Source organism: Mobula birostris, chromosome 5, assembly GCF_030028105.1.
Source record: "Mobula birostris isolate sMobBir1 chromosome 5, sMobBir1.hap1, whole genome shotgun sequence".
In the NCBI taxonomy this organism is placed as follows: domain Eukaryota; kingdom Metazoa; phylum Chordata; class Chondrichthyes; order Myliobatiformes; family Myliobatidae; genus Mobula; species Mobula birostris.
In genome coordinates this window covers 187319095-187339505 of record NC_092374.1, presented here as the reverse complement: position 1 = coordinate 187339505, position 20411 = coordinate 187319095, and the positions used below count along the sequence as shown (strand labels likewise).

The window sequence follows — 20411 nt, the reverse complement described above, 5'->3', positions numbered from 1 at the left end:
TGTTTCACTACTGTAACAGGACCAGGAACCCAGACATTCAAACATCAAATTTCCCACTGATTTAGAAGATGCCAACAAGGATTTGTAACTAGGAAAGGTAGGCTGATGATGGAGAAACCCAATTACAATAACAGTGGGAATCTGGAATTTAGGTGTGGGGTCTATGAGAGGGGTAATGTTGGAGGTTTAATAGGTGGAAGATCAGTCCTGTCAAATTTGCTAACATTCAGCGCTGGAAGGGAAATTGGTAATGAATGGAAGGTATGCTTCATGAGTAAGTTTAATGTGGGGAGGTAGTGGGATAAAATCTGGACTGATATAAAATTCCACGATGGACAACAAGGACAAAGAGAAAGAAGAGAGGCTGATGAACCACAAGAGTGCATGGAGACAGGAGACTGGTGAATAGTCAGACCCACAAGTCTCCATGGAGACAGGAGACTGATGAATAGTCAGACCCACAGGTCTCATTGGAGACAGAAGACTGATGACACTGGGATCAGGAACAGAAAACAAGTTGCTGGAGGAACTCTGTGGGTCAGCAGCATCTGTGAAGGTAAAGGGGTTGCACACTCAAAATGGTCCTGCCGAAGGGTTTCGGCCTGAAACCTCGACTCTAATTGTTTCTGCCTGGCCTGCTGAGTTCCTCCAGCATTTTGTGTGTATTCCTTGGATTTCCAGCATCTGCAGATTTTCTCTTGTTTGAGGTTAAGGGGGTTGTCAACATTTCTGGTTAGGACCTGATGCAGCTTGCTTTACTTTTACTCAAGTATTCACTGTTCGGTTCATATTGTTGAAAAACATCAAGGTGATGACCTGGGCGATAATTTTGGAGCCTAGTTCATCTTTAAACAGTCCAGTAGTCAAGAGCTGAATCTTTTTATGATTAGTTAAACCAGTTTATCAGATAGGGTGTTCAGACCTGTTAATCTTGAGTGTATAGTGATGGAAGTTGTGCCAATGGGCAGTGTCTCAGCTGAATGAGTTATAGTTATAATGGGAAAAGGGGATTTGGTGATATGAAGAAGGTTTGATTCAACACCTCACTAACTCCTGAGATGTGGACGATAGGGTTGGGAATTTGAAAGTACATTTGTGAAGAAATTGAGAGAAATTCTTTTTCAGTGATGTGGGGTCTGAAGAGGGTGGGAATTTAGGTGGTGGGTGCAAAATAGAGAAACCAGCTCCACACCGCCCCCTTTCTTGAGAGCAACTGGAAATGAACAAAAACCACTACAAGAGAGGTGTCCTTGGATCTTGTGCACTTCTCACCACTGGATGTCCTGGACAACCTCTCCCCTTATCTATATTAAATATCCCAGCATTTGGACAGTTCAGCCTGTACCCTTGAGCTGTTTAGTTTCAACGTTGGAATAAGCCACTGCCTGATGCTGTGAGCAGCTGTTCCAGTCCTCTGCATCAGAACAGGATTCACAGTCAAACAGTGTAACCTCAGTGTTACAGCTGGAGTTGGTTTTTGTTAACACTGGCAACTTGATGTCAGTCTCAGCCCTTGAGATCATGAGGGAATACAGCAGAAAATATCCACAGTGGGCTGTTGCCTTATCTGCCGGACATGTCCAGAGGGAAGCTGCAGTGTATCTGTCTCCACATGCACAGTCAGTGGCTGAGGGTTTATCTAAGTTATCAAATGTAAAACACATCCTGGTAGCAGCCACAAACTGTGTTTTGTGTCTCTCTGAGCTCCCCATTTGCTGCAGTGGTGAGTGAACTCCTGAACCTCCTTCAATCCAAAGCTCTGACATCTGATCCATTTCAGAGTTGTTTGGATTGCTTGATGTTTAGGACATGCAATGTCATCACCAATCGAAACAACCCTGAGTCAGGCTCTGTTACCTGGGACATTTGTCCATTGATGCAAGTGTTAAATCATTTATGTGGTTTGGTTACCAAATGTTTTAAATTTCTTTTTATTTTTGAAAAGGTTCTCACGCATTCAGAATTTGGTTGAAGTGGAAATCCGTCTATAATATTATCCTCAGGGATTGTTTCATCGTTGCCTGGATCGTCAGTGCTACGATTTCAGGTATGTGGTCAAATAAACTTGTTTGAAAATGATGAACTCAGTGCTCTACAGGGTGATTGGAACATTGTAAGATCAGGACCACCAGCATCTGCAGTCCTCAGCCCCACAACTGGGTGCAGGGAAACCGGCGGGGGGTTCAGACAGTAATGGCCAAACATCAACAGTTCAGAACCACCAGAAACACAGCACAGGTCAGTTGAACACATACAGGTCAGATAAATCACTGGAGGGCACAGAGGTAAACCGCACTGAGTGATGGAACTTCCAGAAAACATTTAATAAAATCCCTGGCATTTTATATCATATCATATCGATCCCTGATATAGTATCTCAAGGAAGGGAAGCTATGGGGACAATTTGTGGATGCTGCAATTGGCAGGAGGTGACCAATTGTATCCACAAGGATCTGTGTTGAGGCTGCAACTGTTATAAAAACGGGTTTGTTCCTTGGAGATTAGACAGCTAAGGAGAGATATGATTGGAGCTTTGAAGATATTAGTGCTGCGTGACGGGTTAGACAGAAACTTTTTTGCAGGTTGAGCCTGGGACAAGGAAGCAGACATCATAGAACAGTACAATTCAGGAACAGGCCCTTCAGCCCACAATGTCCATACTGAACAGAATGTTGAATTAAACTAATTCTCTCTGTTTGTGCATTATCATTTCCCTCTGTCCATACATACTCATGTGTCTGTCTAACAGCCTCTTAAATGTTACTATTGTATATACTTCATTATTCTCCCAGCAGCACATTCAACTGTATTTAAAAACACAGCACGGATCACTGGTCATGAATCTCCAGCCAGGATAACGTCCTTCCACCACGACCCTCTGCCTTCCCTGGACAAGCCGATTCTGAATCTAAACCACCAAATCACCATGGATCCCATGTATCTTAACCTCCTGGATCAGCCGACAATGAGGAGCCTTGTCAGATGCCTCAGTAAAATCCATTTAGACAACATTCACTGCACTACCCTCATCAACACCATTGTCACCTCCGCAATAAACACTCAGCTGAGTTTAGAATACGTGACTTGCCCTGCATGAAGCCATGCTGTCTGTTGCTAATCAGACCATGATTTCCCAAATCCCATGCCTGAGACTCCTCTCCACTAGCTTCCCTACCATTGATGCAAGGCTCACGAACCGATCATTTCTGGGATTATTCCTATTTCCCTCTTGAACAAAGGAACATTATCAGCTAATTCCCAGTGATCCAGAATATTATCTATTGTTAGTGAGGGTAACAAAAATATCCTTGCCAAGGCACCAGTCATCTCCTCTCTTACCTCCTTCAGTAATCTGGGATATACAGTATCTCATCAGTCCCTGATGATTTATCCACCTTGATGCTGTTCAAAAGATCCATTGCCCCCCCCCTTCCTGATCTCAAAGTGCCCTTGTACATTGGCATGCCCAAACTGCTCTCACTATGCTCCATGTCCTTCTCCCTGGTGAATATGATGCTAAGTACCCATTCTGTACCTCGCCCACATCCTCTGACTCCAAGCACAAATACGTTCCTTTGATCTGTAGTGGTTCAACACATTCTCTAGTTTTCCTCTTGCTTTTAACATATGTATTAGATGTGTTAGGTTTCTCTTTATTCCTACTCGCCAATGACATTTCATAGCCTCTTTTAGCCGACCTTGTCTCCTGCTACCTCCATCTTCAAGGGTGCTGTCTGATCTTTGCTTCCTAAATTGGCCCCGTCCAGACTGGCAATTTGTTGCTTATTCTGCACATTAGGTGTTTGATGCTCTTTTGTTTTCCATAGGTTCCACTGGGTTTTCTTGTTCTGTGGCCGTAATTGTACCACACTGGGCAGTCCGACGATCTCAAAGTTGTATATAGTATGCATACTTCAATAATAAATGTACTTTGCACTTTGAACTTCTGAAATCTTAAATTAGCTTTTTTTTTGACTGAATTCAAAACACTCTATCATCCAAGGTTCAACTACCCTGCCATCCTTGTCCTTTCTCCCGACTGGAACATGCCAGTTCTGAGCTCTGATCATCTGGTCTTTAAACAACTCCCACATCAGATGTGGACTTGTTCAATAATAGCTGTTCACAATAAACTTCCCCTAGCTCCTCCCTGATAATGTCATGATTTGCCTTTACGCAAGTTCATATATTCCCACAAGGTCCAGACTTATAATTATTTATAACTTGCAATGTAAGTAGTTGTGATCACGTATGCCAAGATGGCCCCCTAGAAAACGTCGGTCAGCTGTACGGACTCATTTCCCAAAACAAGTTCCAGGATGGTCCGTCCTCTCCTGGGACAAGTCACGTGCTGTTTCAAGAAACCCTCCTGAATGTACTGAAGAAATACAACCCCATTTAAAACTCTTGTGTGAAGGGAATTTAGTCAGTGTTGTGGAAGTTGAAGTCACTCAGACAGCCCTGTTGCTTTTACATCTTTTGATAATCTGTCTAAGTATCTGTTCTTCTATCTCCCAGTGGCTACTGGGCCCATGCTATAAATAAAGATGGCACTTGTGAGACACAGCAACACTTTACAGGCAGCAAACAAGATGACTAGCTGTTCTATTAATTACACTTTTTCTGGGTGACAAAACCCCAGTAAGTTTGGAATGTAGAGTTGGGACAGGATCCCATTGAAGAGCTGGAGGGGGTGAATTGTCAACTCCAGTCCCAGTGCTCTGGGTGTCTTCAGTAAACTCCGAATAAGCTGTGAATGCTCAGCAGGTCAGGCAGAACCTGTGGAGAAAGGGAGTAAATATTGTAATCAATGAGCTTCGATCAGACTGGGAAATTTAAAATATGAAAATCACTTCAGTGCAGAGAAAGGTGAGAGGAGCAGAGCAAAGGACAGTGTGTGATAGTTGAGAGATCACGGGGACATTTGGAAGTTAGTCTCAGCCTGGTTGGTAATTGTAGCCCAGTAACACTGTGATCTCTGTGACTCTCAATGTCCATCATTTAATGACGGTATTATAATGACTCATATACATTGACATCACAATGACATCACAGTGGCAGCTCACGTATGAGGCAGAAGTTTATTGTTACTGGGATCACATCCTCAAGTCCCAACCCAACATCGTCATGAGAATAGGAGGGGTTTCAGTGAGAGGCTCACCATCACCCTGTGAGGGCTGACAAATGAGGAATAACGGTGTATTTAGTGCAGAGGAACTCTGAATTCTCACTCTCAGAGACCTCCATCTTTGGATAAGACCATAAGATATAGGAGCAGAATTAGACCACTTGGCCCATCGTGTCTGCTGCACCATTTCATCATGGCTGATCCAATTTTCCTCACAGGCCCAATCCCCTGCCTTCTGCCTGTATCCCTTCATGTCCTGACCAAGAATCTATCAACCTCTGCCTTTAAAATACATAAAGACATGGCCTTGACAACTGCCTCTGGCAAAGAATTCCACAGATTTACCACCTTGTCTAAAAAAATTCCTTCTCATCTCCATTCTAAAAGGACATCCCTCTATTCTGAAGCTGTGTTGTCTTGTCTTAGACTTCCTCACCATAGGAAACATCCTCTCCACATCCACTCTATCAAGGCTTTTCACCATTCGATTGGTTTCGATGAGGTTACCACTCATTCTTCTGAATTCTAGTGAATACAGGCCCAGAGCCGTCAAACCCTCTTCTTATGACAAGCCATTCTATCCTGGAATAATTTTTGTGAATTTCCTTTGAACCCTCTCCAATTCCAGCTCATCCTTCCAAAGAAAAGGGGCCCAAACCTGCTGACAATACTCCAAATGAGGCCTCACCAGTGCTTTCTAAAGTCTCAACATTACATCCTTGCTTTTATATTCTAGTTCTCTTGAAATGAGTATTAACATCACATTAGCCTTCCTCACCACAGACTCAACCTGCAAATTAACCCTTAGGGAATCCTGCACGAGGACTCCCAAGCCCCTTTGCACCTCAGTTTTGTTTGTATTTTCTCTCCATTTCTCTCTCCTCTCTTCAACCACAAAGCATGACCATACACTTCCCGACACTGTTCCATCTGCTACTTCTTTGCCCATTATCCCAATCTGTCCTTCTGTAGCCTCTCTATTTCCTCATAACTACTTGCCCCTCCACCTGTCTTTGTATTGTCTACAAACTTTGCTACAAAGCCATTAATTCCATCATTTTTGACTTGCAATGTAAAAAGAATCAGTCCCAACACAGACCCCTGTGGAACACAACTAGCACCGCAGCCCAACCAGCAAAGGCTCCCTTTATTCCCTCTCTTTGTCTCCTGCCAATTAGCCACTGCTTTATCCATTCTAGGATCTTCCAGTAATACCACAGGCTTGCAGCTTGTTAAGCAGCCTTATGAGTGGCACCTTGTCAAATGCCTTCTTAAAATCCAATGTACAGGATTAGCTATTAAGCCAAGGATCAATTTATGTTTTTTCTTTGTGTTTTTCCATAAGAGTAAAATAGTTCTTGTCAGTTTTGGAAGGAATAATTCTGTAAACCAGCATCACGAAAGCAGCTTGTCTAGTTTCTGTCCCACACTGTTTGTTCAGTCTTTCTCAGTTCAGACTGGATATCTCATTCCCTCGAGCACTGACTGCACTGAAAGTACTTCACTGGCTGAGACTTGCTCCTGGACCGGAGAATGGTGAGAGTTGCAGTGTCTTTGGAGGTGGTTCTTCTAGTTGGAAAAAATCACTATGCCCACCCACCCTCACAGAAAATGGCTGATTTAAAAAAAAAATTGTAGGATGTCATTGACCAGATATTAAGAACAAGAGAAGCAGCCTAAAACACAATCCTGTTCCCAGCAATTTGCAACATGAGTCCCTGATATCAGACAAAAAGCAGCTGGTGACGTTGAGCATTGATTATGTATCAGATAATCACGTGAACGTCGATGTTGTCTCCAAGAAGCAGCATTGTCTCCTCGAATGTACCCCGGCCACATCATTGATATCAGCCAGAACTCCCTCTTGCAAAAGTAATGGGAAAAACTACTTGACAAAGTGTGGAATGGAGCCAGTAAGCAATTGCACCCACTCACCCCTGCAAGAGTTAACACCTGGCCCCGATTATCAGTGGTAGATGAATCAGAAACTGATGATTTGAGATTGAACTTGGGTGATTCAGTGAGTTTCCAGTGAAATTGTGGGACAACTCCATAACCAATTGTTGTGGATGTCAGGAGAAACAGACCATGGACCGTGTGGGATGGCTGTCTGCAGTGTAGTGCACTACTCAAGATGTGGCCATTGGAACACCAGGAGATGCAGCCAGTGCAGAATATTGACAGCAAGTGACCAGGATAGATTAGACTGCAGAGGACAATTCAGGTCTGGAATAACAGGTCAGCATGTTGTTATCCCACATCGGAGGCCATGTAGAGTCAGTTGGTTCAGTCATGTAGACAAAGTTAGCAAGTCTGGGCAGAGGTTACTACATTTCCTGCCCTGTGGAGATAAGTGGAATAGTTTGGTTATTTGTAACTGCAGGCAGCTGTTAGTGTCATTTATCTGATGAATTGTTACATGTTTACTTATTTGATTTTTTAAAAAAATTGCAGGCTTTTCCACCACGGAAATTGTCGTTCTTGTCTTTGCAATCCTGCTGCCAATTGTGCTGTATTTAATTCTGAAATGTCGGGTGATAAAGAGGGAATTGGACAAAGGTATGTGTCATTGTATTTTCAGTCTTGTGTATCAACTCCAGTCACATCTACAAGTAATTTTAGACTTATTTTTATAAAAATAAGATGAAAAGCTAAGAAGAATTATCCTCACCCCCACCAACCCCTCTGGATTCCTGTGACCTGTGGGATGAAATTGTCTGACATTTTTCCCAGTTATGAAATTCTGATTTACAGTGTCACCACAGCTGGAATGATTCTGGAGTCACCCCTGATCTGACTCCAGAGGGGTCTTTAGAAAAAGTAGTCTCGAGAGAACATGTCACAGCTCACTAGGGTTTGATGCATGTGTTGTCAAATTTCAGCATCATATCAGGTTGGTGTAAAGGATCCCGGTGATGGTGAGGTGAGTGAGTGAGTGTTTGGGGCCTTTCTCATCCCCGATACAGTTGGATGTGGGAAGGCTCTCCTTCAGGCTGCCAGTAATCTTGCTTAGATACTTGCATCAATTTTGTTTTCAACAGCACCTTCCAATCACTTAATGCAAGGGCCAAAACGTCAACTGTGCCATTTTCCATAGATGCTGCCTGGCCTGCTGAGTTCTTCCAGCATTTTGTGTGTGTTTCTTGAGAATAACTTAACCACACAGACTATAGTTAACCAAGTGTAACACCCTGGGAAAGGTTTCACTGCTGATGTAATGGCCTTTCTGTAGAAGCCGTGTTTGGGTCATGTCTAGAGATAATAGATGTTCAGGAATGTGAACACCCAATGAATGGAGTGTACTTTTGTGCTGTATGCCTGACACCGGTATGAGCTGGGTCTTTTGTTCGGCGGAAGATGAATGGAGAAGACGCGGGAGAGAAGCGTTCATAGGACTTGACCCGGAGCGGGGCCATGATTTGACGAAGCCCGGGGAGATCGAAGGAGGATCAGTGAAGGGGAAACCATGAGCTCCAACTTGTGCACATCTGACTGTTTCATAAAAATGGGCACTTTTCTTCTTTTGCTTTTTCTTTACTAGCCCTTTAGTCAAATTAAGAATAATAAAGCTAAATTGTTTAATTGTATGCGGTGTTCTTATTTGTAACAGGGTAACAGGGTAACGAACCACACAGGATCCACACAAACGGGGTTTTGGAGGTGGGTTTGCACCCCAATCTCACACGTTTGGCAGGGCCGGAGATTTTCTTCCCTAGACTTACGCAGCCGATGTAACCAGAGTGATTCAATTGTGGGGGTATCATCCGGGATCGATTTCATTGGATGCTGCGTGATTGCCCTGAGCATTGGTCCAGTGGGCTGTGTGTTTAAGCCGAGTGTCCGCTAAAGTGATTACAATACGTGGAAATGGATGCTGCCGGTGTTGAGCGGTGGTGCGAATCCACGGGGTTACTGGTAACGAATGCGTGAATGTTGAGTGGGGTAGATATTTGTATTCTGATGAATTGTGAATTCGAATTTTAAGTACTGTTGAGTTGATCAGAGAAGTACGAGAGGAAGAGAATGCGTTGGAGGCACAGGACGCCTCCGTCAGCAGGGTACAGTCCTTGGTAGTGGGCCCCTGCGTTGAAGTGACGACGGATAGCCCAGCCATAAAGGGGAGAAGGCGTATGAGACTTGGGCGGAGCAGACCTCTCAGTTGTTAGGTGATTGGCAGTGCTCTGATGACATGAGACGACGGTGATTGGTTGAGAGTTTGAGTGGGCGGGCTGCTGTCGTTGTGAGAGCTGTAAAGGCACAGAACCTCCTTGCCACTTCTGTGGCATACATGCAAATGTGAGAAAAGGTGTTTGGTGCGATGGGAAGCCCAATGGAGCTCATGACGAGGTTTCAGAACGTGTCAGGACGAGGGGAAGAAGCTTTCTGTCTACATTTTTCAGCTGGAGAGGCAGCTAAATTGCTTGAAGTGTAGAAGGGCCACTCAGACAGGTGAGGTGGAATCAATTAATAATCAACCAAATATTGAAAGGCACCCAGTCCCAGTACCTGATCACTTGGGGTCTCCGCCTGTCTTGTAAGTCACACAATCCTCGCTTGTTTGTTCAGCTGCCAAAGAGAAAACGGCACTTATATATCCATTGGGATTCTTCCAGTTCGAAAGGATGCCCTAGGGCATATCAGGAGCCCCTGTGGCCTTCCAGTGTATCACGGAGAATGTGGTGAGGGATATAAACTTGCTTGAGGTATTGGTGTATCTGGATGACCTCATAGTGTTTGGGTCCACCTTGGAGGAGCATGAAGCAAGGCTGCTGAAGGTGCTGGGCCACTTGGAAGCTGAAGGGTTAAAACATTCCCTGGACAAGTGCCAGTTCTGCAAGACGTCTGTCAGCTATGTTGGGCACATAGTCTCATGGTTTGGAGTAGCTATGGATCTGTCTAAGATAGAGGCGGTGACCACATGGCCAAGGTCCCAGATTGTGGGCAATTTGCGCTTGTTCCTCGGGTTCTGTAGTTACCATCGGGGGTTCGTGAAGGGCGACGCGAAAGTAAGTCACCCTTTAAATCATCTTCTGCGTGGTTACCCTCCCTTGGGGAAGAAAAGGAGGACAACAAAAGGAGAGGAGGGTAAAGGGTATTTTAGCCCTTCAGAGCCTTTTGGAGCAAGGTGGGATATGAAATGTGAAGAGGCCTTTCAGTTGCTGAAGGAGGTACTGATACAAGCACATGTGCTGGCTTTTGCAGACCTCCGATTGGTGTATGTCCATACGGATGCCAGCAGAGAGTGCTTAAGAGGTGTCCTGTATCAGGATCAGGGCACAGGGTTGAGACTTGTTGCATTTGTCAGCCTGAATCTATTGCCCTCTGTGAAAAACTATTCCATGCACATGTTGGAGTTCCTGGCATTGAAATAGGCTGTGGTGGATAAGTTGAGTGACCACCTCAGAGGTAAGGATGGACAACAATCCTTTAACTTATATCCTGACCTCGATGAAATTGGATGCCACAGTCCATCGGTGGTTGGAGGTGTTGTCTGCATATGATTTCAGCCTGAAGTACCAGCTGGAAATCAGGAACATTGATGCTGATTCTTTGTCCGACATGTGCACGATGGGCTGGACAGGGACACAGAGTGAGAGAGCATCCCGGGAGTTAAGCCATGTGTCAGTTTGCCATCGCAGTGAAGATAGAGAGAAGGTAAGGGCAGGATTGAGTGGTGGATCAACTGGGAGCTTCTGATGACACCATTCCACAAGTTTACTGTAACCTGACTGCTCTGAAGACAAACCAGTTACCGGAATTGAGTCTTGGGGAAGTGGCAGCTGCTCAGTGAGATGACTCGGGCATCGGTACCATTTGGTCAGCGGTCGAAACGGGAGACCCGGCCCAAGTGGAGAAGATGAAACACACTGCGGTGCCTCCACTACTGAGAGAATGGCCCAGATTGGAGTTGAAGAACTGGATCCTATACCAGGTCACGTCACCTCCGGACTGACCTCGGTGTTCCCAGCTGGTTCTGCCTGAGAAGTATTGGAGGATTGTGTTGAAATCACTTCATGACGATTCTGGCCATTTGGGGGTTGAAAAGACCGATGGATTGCTCAGACATCGGTTCTACTGGCACTGAATGAAGCCGGAGGTCGAAGAGTACTGGAAGTTGTGCATTCGATCCATACGGAGGAAGACACTGCCTACAAAGGCCACTCCGTTGTCCCACTTGCAGAGTGCAGAGCCCCTTGATCTGGTGTGTATGGATCTCCTGTCAATAGAGGCTGTTGCCAGCAACATGGCGAATGTCTTGGTCATTACACCAGATATGTGCAAGTTTTCCCCACCAAGGATCAGAGGGCGTCTATGGTAGGAGAAGTATTTCATTTATTATGGCCTTCCCATGTGGATACATGTGATCAGGGACGGGATTTCGAGAGTAGGCTCATACATCAGTTACTGAACACGCTTGGAGTCGAGAAGTCGAGGATCATGCCCCATCATTGGCAGGGTGGTGCCCAGCCTGAGAGGTTTAATTGGACCTTGCTAGACATGCTCCGAACCTTGATGCCAAACATACCAGCAAGAAGAACAAGTAGAGTTGACATATTGAACATCTGGTCCACTGCTACTACGGTACACGGTATAAAGCTACCGGGTACTTGACATATTATCTGATGTTTGGGCACGAGGAGATCTTTGTTTTGAGACCGGTGAGGAAGACATACCATTGAAGACATTTGTGTCTCATACGAGTAGGGATGTGAAAAAAGGCTTGTGAATTAGCTGAGGTCAGGGCTGCCAAGCAGAATCAAGGAAATAAGAGGAGGTATGACCAAAAGGTGAGGTTCTCCCAACTCATGCCGGGAGACCGAGTCTTCATAAGGAATTTGGGGCTAACTGGGAAGCATAAGTTGGCTGACCACTGGACGGCCATGCCCTATGTAGTGGAGAGTCAGATGCCAAATGTTCCAGTTTTCCGGGTGAAACCAGAGGATGGGAATGGGCCTGTTAAGATTCTCTATCAGAACCACCTTCTGCCTCTGGGAAAAGAGATGCAGGTTGACCCAGAGCCTGACCTGGAGCCTACACCTTGTAAGAGGACTCTGCAGTATCGCAGGGTGACTGAAGGACCAACAGCAGGTGAGGTTAGACTGGCCCCCACCCCTGAATGGAATACTGATACGGAGGGTGAGGAAATGGGGGTGTGGTATATGCTGCCTTTTGCTAACTCCCCACTGATTGAGGAAGAGATTCCCAACCCTTCTCACGCTGAGTCAGGTGAAATCGGGGGGACTATCTGTGGACAGACTGGGTTTCAGCGGGCCCATGAAGGGGATGAAGCAGGGCTCAGCATGGTTGAGGGGTCCGAGTTGGAAGAGGGCACAAGTGATAGACTGGAGGAGGCCTTGCCAGGTAGGCCAGGAGTATCTCAAGGAGTATCTGAACCTGAAGAAGTAGATGACGGGGTAAGGAGGTCTCAAAGCATCAGGAGACCCCCCCCCCCACCAGATAGGCTGGCCGATGTAGCACCGGGGGAACAGAGTGTGGCACCTATCGCCTTGGTGAGCCATATCACTGCCACTTACACCTGGGTTGGACTTTGTGCTTTGTATGAAGGGGTGGAAAATTATCTCACTGTCGTGAGGACATGACTAATTTCGGTGGGGGGGAGAGTGTAACACCCTGGGACAAGGTTCACTGCTAATGTAATGGTCTTTCCACAGAAGCTGTGTTTGGGTTATGGTTAGAGTTAACGGGTGCTTTGGAATGTGAGCAGCCCAATGAAGGGAGTATGTTTTTTGTGTTGTGTACCTGACACTGGTGCGAGCTGGGTCTTTTGTTCGGCGGGAGATGAAAGGAGAAGTATTTCAGTGGAGTAAAGGAAATTACAGTGGCATGAGAGAGGAACTGGCCAGAGTTGACTGGAAAGGGACACTGGCGGGAAAGACGGCAGAGCAGCAGTGGCTGGAGTTTATGCGAGAAGTGAGGAAGGTGCAAGACAGGTATATTCCAGAAAAGAAGAAATTTTCGAATGGAAAAAGGATGCAACCGTAGTTGACAAGAGAAGTCAGAGCCAAAGTTAAAGCAAAGGAGAGGGCATACAAGGAAGCAAAAATTAGTGGGAAGTCAGAGGATTGGGAAGTTTTTAAAAGCTTACAAAAGGAAACTAAGAAAGTCATTAAGAGGGAAAAGATTAACTATGAAAGGAAGCTAGCAAATAATATCAAAGAGGATATTAAAAGCTTTTTCAAGTATATAAAAAGTAAAAGACAGGTGAGAGTAGATATAGGACCGATAGAAAATGATGCTGGAGAAATTGTAATGGGAGATAAGGAAATGACAGAGGAACTGAACGAGTATTTTGTATCAGTCTTCACTGAGGAAGACATCAGTATACCAGACACTCAAGGGTGGCAGGGAAGAGAAGTGTGTGCAGTCACAATTACAGCAGAGAAAGTACTCAGGAAGCTGAATAGTCTAAAGTTAGATAAATCTCCCAGACCAGGTGGAATACACCCGCGTGTTCTGAAGGAAGTAGCTGTGGAGATTGCGGAGGCATTAGCGATGATCTTTCAAAAGTCAATAGATTCTGGCATGGTTCCAGAGGAATGGAAGATTGCAAATGTCACTCCGCTATTTAAGAATGGGACATAGAAGCAAAAAGGAAACTTTAGACCTGTTAGCTTGACATCGGTGGTTGGGAAGTTGTTAGAGTCGATTGTTGGAGTCGATTGTCAAGGATGAGGTTACCTGGAGGCATATGACAAGATAGGCAGAACTCAGCATGGATCCCTTAAAGGAAAATCCTGCCTGACAAACTTATTACAATTTTTGGGTGAAACTACCAGTAGGGTAGACGAGGGAGATGTTGTATGTTTGGATTTTCAGAAGGCCTTTGACAAGGTGCCACACATGAGGCTACTTAACAAGATAAGAGCCCATGGAATTACGGGAAAGTTATATACGTGGATAGAGCATTGGCTGATTGGCAGGAAACAGAGAGTGGGAATAAAGGGATCCTATTCTGGTTGGCTGCGGGTTACAAGTGGTGTTCCACAGGGGTCAATGTTGGGGCCGCTTCTTTTTACATTGTACATCAACGATTTGGATTATGGAATAGATGGCTTTGTGGCTAAGTTTGCTGACAATACGAAGGTAGGTGGAGGGGCTGGTAGTGCTGAGGAAACGGAGAGTCTGCAGAGAGACTTGGATAGATTGGAAGAATGGGCAAAGAAGTGGCAAATGAAATACAATGTTGGAACAACACACACAAAAGTTGCTGGTGAACGCAGCAGGCCAGGCAGCATCTCTAGGAAGAGGTGCAGTCGACGTTTCAGGCCGAGACCCTTCGTCAGGACTAACTGAAGGAAGAGTGAGTAAGGGATTTGAAAGTTGGAGGGGGAGGGGGAGATCCAAAATGATAGGAGAAGACAGGAGGGGGAGGGATGGAGCCAAGAGCTGGACAGGTGATAGGCAAAAGGGATACGAGAGGATCATGGGACAGGAGGTCCGGGAAGAAAGACACGTGGGGGGGGGGGCCCAGAGGATGGGCAAGGGGTATATTCAGAGGGACAGAGGGAGAAAAAGGAGAGTGAGAGAAAGAATGTGTGTATAAAAATAAGTAACAGATGGGGTACGAGGGGGAGGTGGGGCATTAGCGGAAGTTAGAGAAGTGAATGTTCATGCCATCAGGTTGGAGGCTACCCAGGTGGAATATAAGGTGTTGTTCCTCCAACTTGAGTGTGGCTTCATCTTTACAGTAGAGGAGGCCGTGGATAGACATGTCAGAATGGGAATGGGATGTGGAATTAAAATGTGTGGCCACTGGGAGATCCTGCTTTCTCTGGCGGACAAAGCGTAGATGTTCAGCAAAGCGGTCTCCCAGTGTGCGTCGGGTCTCGCCAATATATAAAAGGCCACATCGGGAGCACCGGACGCAGTATATCACCCCAGTCGACTCACAGGTGAAGTGTTGCCTCACCTGGAAGAACTGTTTGGGGCACTGAATGGTGGTAAGGGAGGAAGTGTAAGGGCATGTGTAGCACTTGTTCCGCTTACACGGACAAGTGCCAGGAGGGAGATCAGTGGGGCCTCCTATCTTCTATCATTTTGGATCTCCCCTTCCCCCTCCAACTTTCAAATCCCTTACTCACTCTTCCTTCAGTTAGTCCTGACGAAGGGTCTCGGCCTGAAACGTTGACTGCACCTCTTCCTAGAGATGCTGCCTGGCCTGCTGCGTTCACCAGCAACTTTTGTGTGTGTTGCTTGAATTTCCAGCATCTGCAGAATTCCTGTTGTTTACAATGTTGGAAAGTGTATGGTTATGCACTTTAGCAGAAGAAATAAATAGGCAGACTATTATTTAAATGGGGAAAGAATTCAAAGTTCTGAGATGGAATGGGACTTGGGAGTCCTCGTACAGGATACTCTTAAGGTTAACCTCCAGGTTGAGTCGGTAGTGAAGAAGGCAAATGCAATGTTGGCATTCATTTCTAGAGGAATAGAGTATAGGAGCAGGAATGTGGTGTTGAGGCTCTATAAGGCGCTGGTGAGACCTCACTTGGAGTACTGTGGGCAGTTTTGGTCTCCTTATTTAAGAAAGGATGTGCTGACGTTGGAGAGGGTACAGAGAAGATTCACTAGAATGATTCCGGGAATGAGAGGGTTAACATATGGGGAACGTTTGTCCGCTCTTGGACTGTATTCCTTGGAGTTTAGAAGAATGAGGGGAGACCTCATAGAAACATTTCGAATGTTGAAAGGCATGGACAGAGTGGATGTGGCAAAGTTGTTTCCCATGATGGGGGAGTCTAGTACGAGAGGGCATGACTTAAGGATTGAAGGACGCCCATTCAGAACAGAAATGCGAAGAAATTTTTTTGGTCAGAGGGTGGTGAATCTATGGAATTTGTTGCCATGGGCAGCAGTGGAGGCCAAGTCATTGGGTGTACTTAAGGCGAGATTGATAAGTATCTGAGTAGCCAGGGCATCAAAGGTTATGGTGAGAAGGCGGGGGAGCGTGACTAAATGGGAGAATGGATCAGCTCATGATAAAATGGCGAAGCAGACTTGTGGGCCAAACGGCCGACTTCTGCTCCTTTGCCTTATGGTCTTATGGTCTAAGACACCAGAGAGAAGAGGTCGTAGGACTCGACCCAGAGTGGGACCATGGTTCGACGAAGCCCGGGGAGATTGAAGGAGGATCGGTGAAGGAGAAGCCATGAACTCCAACTTGTGCACATTAGACTGTTTCACTAAAATGGGCCCTTTTTTATGCTTTTTCTTTACTAACCCTTTAGTCAAATTAAGAATTATAAAGCTAAATCATTTAATTGTATGTAGTGTACTGTCTGTTATTTCGCGGTACTGATTTGTAACAGGGTAACGAATTGCACAGCATCCACACAAACAGGAAGTTTTGGGGTCGGGCTCACACTTCAGTCTCACATGTTTCACAGGGCCGGAGATTGTCTTCCCTAGACTTACGCAGCCGATGAGAATAGTGACAATATTTCACAAGAATAGTACCAATAGCTACTGGCATTTGCAGTGTAAATGTTCTCTGCTGATTTATAGATAAATTACCAAATGAAGTCTGTCTCTGAGAGACAGAAATCAGGAAAAAAGACAGATGACCCCAGGTTTTGTCAGAGAGTTGTGTATTAAAGTAAAGCTTAATCAATTATGAAGGGATACAAAGCTCTAGTTGGGGAATTTCAAGATAAGGAACAAGACTGCTCAAAGCACAAAATGATAAGATCAGGTTGTCTCTGGTAACAGAATGAAACCATAAGGCACAGGAGCAGAATTAGATTGTTCTCCCAGAAACTTAAGCCATTACTGCTTTGCTGTCATCCCTGCCAGCATCTCCTTCCAATTTACTTTGGACAACTCTCTCATACCACTATAATTTATTTTATTCACCTGGATAAAGATAGATCTGGACCTTGGGTTGAGGTTCTAAACTGGAAAAAGGCTAAATTTGAAGAAATGAGAAAGGATCTAAAAAGCGTGGATTGGGACAGGTTGTTCTCTGGCAAAGATGTAATTGATAAGCGAGAGGCCTTCAAAGGAGAAATTTTGAGAGTGCAGAGTTTGTACGTTCCTGTCAGGATTAAAGGCAAAGTGAATAAGAATAAGGAACCTTGGTTCTCAGGGGATATTGGAACTCTGATTAAGAAGAAGAGAGAGATGTATGACATGTATAGGAAACAGGGAGCAAATAAGTTGCTTGAGGAGAATAAAAAGTGCAAAAAAAACTTAAGAAGGAAATCAGGAGGACTTAAAGAAGACATGAGGTTGCTTTGGCAGTCAAGGTGAAGAATAATCCAAAGAGCTTCTACAGGTATATTAAAAGCAAAAGGATAGTAAGGGATAAAATTGGTCCTCTTGAAGATCAGAGTGGTTGGCTATGTATGGAACCAAAAGAAATGGGGGAGATCTTCAATGGATTTTTTGCATCTGTATTTACTAAGGAAACTGACATGGAGTCAATGGAAATTAGGCAAACAAGTAGTGAGGTCATGGAACCTATACAGATCGAGGAGGAGGAGGTGCTTGCTATCTTGAAGCAAATCAGAGTAGATAAATCACCAGGACCTGACAGGGTATTCCCTTGGATCTTGAAGGAGACTAGTGTTGAAATTGTAGGGGCCCTGGCAGATATATTTAAAATGTCGGTATCTACGGGGGAGGTGCCGGAGATTGGAAGATAGCTCATGTTGTTCTGTTGTTTAAAAAAAGCTAAAAGTGATCTGGGAAATAATAGACCAGTAAGTTTGACGCCGGTAGTAGGTAAATTATTGGAAGGAGTACTAAGAGATAGGATCTACAAGTATTTGGATAGAGGGACTTATTAGAGAGAGTCAGCATGGCTTTGTGTGTGGTAGGTCATGTTTAACAAATCTATTAGAGTTTTTCGAGGAGGTTACCAGGAAAGTGGATGAAGGGAAGGCAGTGGATGTTGTCTCCATGGACTTCAGTAAGGCCTTTGACAAGGTCCCGCATGGGAGGTTAGTTAGGAAGATTCAGTCGCTAGGTATACATGGAGAGGTAGTAAATTGGATTAGACATTGGCTCAATGGAAGAAGCCAAAGAGTGGTAGTGGAGGATTGCTTCTCTGAGTGGAGGCCTGTGACTAGTGGTGTGCCACAGGGATCAGTGCTGGGTCCATTGTTATTTGTCATCTATATCAATGATCTGGATGATAATGTGGTAAATTGGATCGGCAAATTTGCTGATGATACAAAGATTGGAGGTGTAGTGGACAGTGAGGAAGGTTTTCAAAGCTTGCCGAGGGATTTGGACCAGCTGGAAAAATGGGCTGAAAAATGGCAGGTGGAGTTTAATACAGACAAGCGTAAAGCATTGCACTTTGGAAGGACAAACCAAGGTAGAACATGCAAGGTAAATGGTAGGGCACTGAGGAGTGCAGTAGAACAGAGGGATCTGGGAATACAGATACAAAATTCCCTGAAAGTGGCATCACAGGTATATAGGGTCGTAAGGAGAGCTTTTGGTTCATTGGTCTTTGTAAATTAAAGTATTGAGTATAAGAGTCGGAATGTAATGGTGAAGTTGTATAAGGCATTGGTGAGGCCGAATTTGGAGTATTGGTGTGCAGTTTTGGTCACCAAATTACAGGAAGGATATTAGTAAGGTTGAAAGAGTGCAGAGAAGGTTTACAAGGATGTTGCCAGGACTTGAGAAACTGGGTTACAGAGAAAGGTTGAATAGGTTAGGACTTTATTCCCTGGAGTGTAGAAGAATGAGGGGAGATTTGATAGAGGTATATAAAATTATGATGGGTATAGATAGAGTGAATGCAAGCAGGCTTTTTCCACTGAGGCATGGGGAGAAAAAAGCCAGAGGACATGGGTTAAGGGTGAAGGGGGAAAAGTTTAAAGGGAACATTAGTGGGGGGGGCTTCTTCACACAGAGAGTGGTGGGAGTGTGGAATGAGCTGCCAGATGAAGTGGTAAATGCGGGCTCACTTTTAACATTTAGGAAAAACTTGGACAGGTACATGGATGAGAGGTGTATGGAGGGATATGGTCCAGGTGCAGGTCAGTGGGTCTAGGCAGAAAAATGGTTCAGCACAGCCAAGAAGGGCCAGAAGGCCTGTTTCTGTGCTATATTGTTCTATGGCTCTAAAATACTGCTACATCTGACTTTTCTCCCTATCAAATTTCAAGTTTAACTCAATCATATTGTGATCACTGCCTCCTAAGGGTTCCTTTACCTTTAGCTCCCTAATTGCCTCCAGCTCATTACGAAACACCCAGTCTAGTATAGATGAACCCTTGATAGGCTTAATGACAAACTGCTCTAAAAAGTCATCTCACAGATGTTCACCAAATTTACTTTTTTCAGATCCATTACCAGTATAACCAATATACCTTCATGTTCAAATCTCCCATGACTATCATAATGTTGCTCTTTTGGCATGGTTTTTCTATTTCCCTCTGGTGTTCCTCCCTATTTTCTTTCTTCCATGGCCTTCTGTCCTCTCATATCAGATTCCCCTTCTCCAGCCCTGTATCTCTTTCACCAATCAATTTCCTGGCTACTTACTTCACCCCTCTCCTCTTCCTCGTTTCCCCTGTCGCCTGAGTTTCTTCCTCCCCTCCATTCACTTTCCTACTCTGACTTCTCCTCTCTTTTTTCCAGTCCTGATGAAGGGTCTCAGCCTGAAACGTCGACTCTACTCTTTTCCATAGATGCTGCCTGGCCTGCTGAGTTCCTCCAGCATTTTGTGTGTGTTGCTTGGATTTCCAGCATCTACAGGTTTTCCCTTGTTTCCCTTGTCCACATCCCAGCTACTGTTTGGATGCCTGGATATAACTGCCATCAGGGTTATTTTACCCTTGCAGTTTAACTCAACCCACAAGGATTCAACATCTTCTGATCCTTCTGTTACATCTTTCTAAGGATTTGATAACATTTTTTACCAGCAGAGCTACACCAACCCCTCTGCCTACTTTTCTATCCCGACGATACAACATGTAGCCATGGATATTTAGCTTCCAACTGCAACTATTCTTCAGCCACGATTCAGTGATGGCCACAACATCATACCTGACAATCTGTCAAAGTGCAGCAAGATCATCCACCTAATTTCTTATATTCTGTGCATTGAGATATAACACTTTGAGTACCGTATTTGCAACCCTTAGGAATGCACTGATACCACCTTGCTGGCTGCAATTTTGTACTATCATCTGCCTGCCCTTCCTAAACGGTCTGACTGCACGTTATCTTTGCTTTTTTACCATCCGTCCTATACTAAGTCCCTTTATTTCAGTTCCCGTCTCCCTGCCCAAATAGTTTAAAC

The 20411-nt window shown here is 44.9% G+C and overlaps 1 protein-coding gene across 2 annotated transcripts in view; it reads left to right on the top strand.

Moving 5' to 3' along the window:
- LOC140198138 (uncharacterized) overlaps positions 1-20411 on the top strand; it is a 174738-nt gene that overhangs the window by 78696 nt on the left and 75631 nt on the right. For both annotated transcript variants that reach the window (XM_072259098.1, XM_072259097.1), the window contains exons 9-10: positions 1946-2047; positions 7583-7687. In XM_072259098.1, the coding sequence (XP_072115199.1) occupies positions 1946-2047; positions 7583-7687 (207 nt within the window). The remainder of the gene's footprint in view (positions 1-1945; positions 2048-7582; positions 7688-20411) is intronic.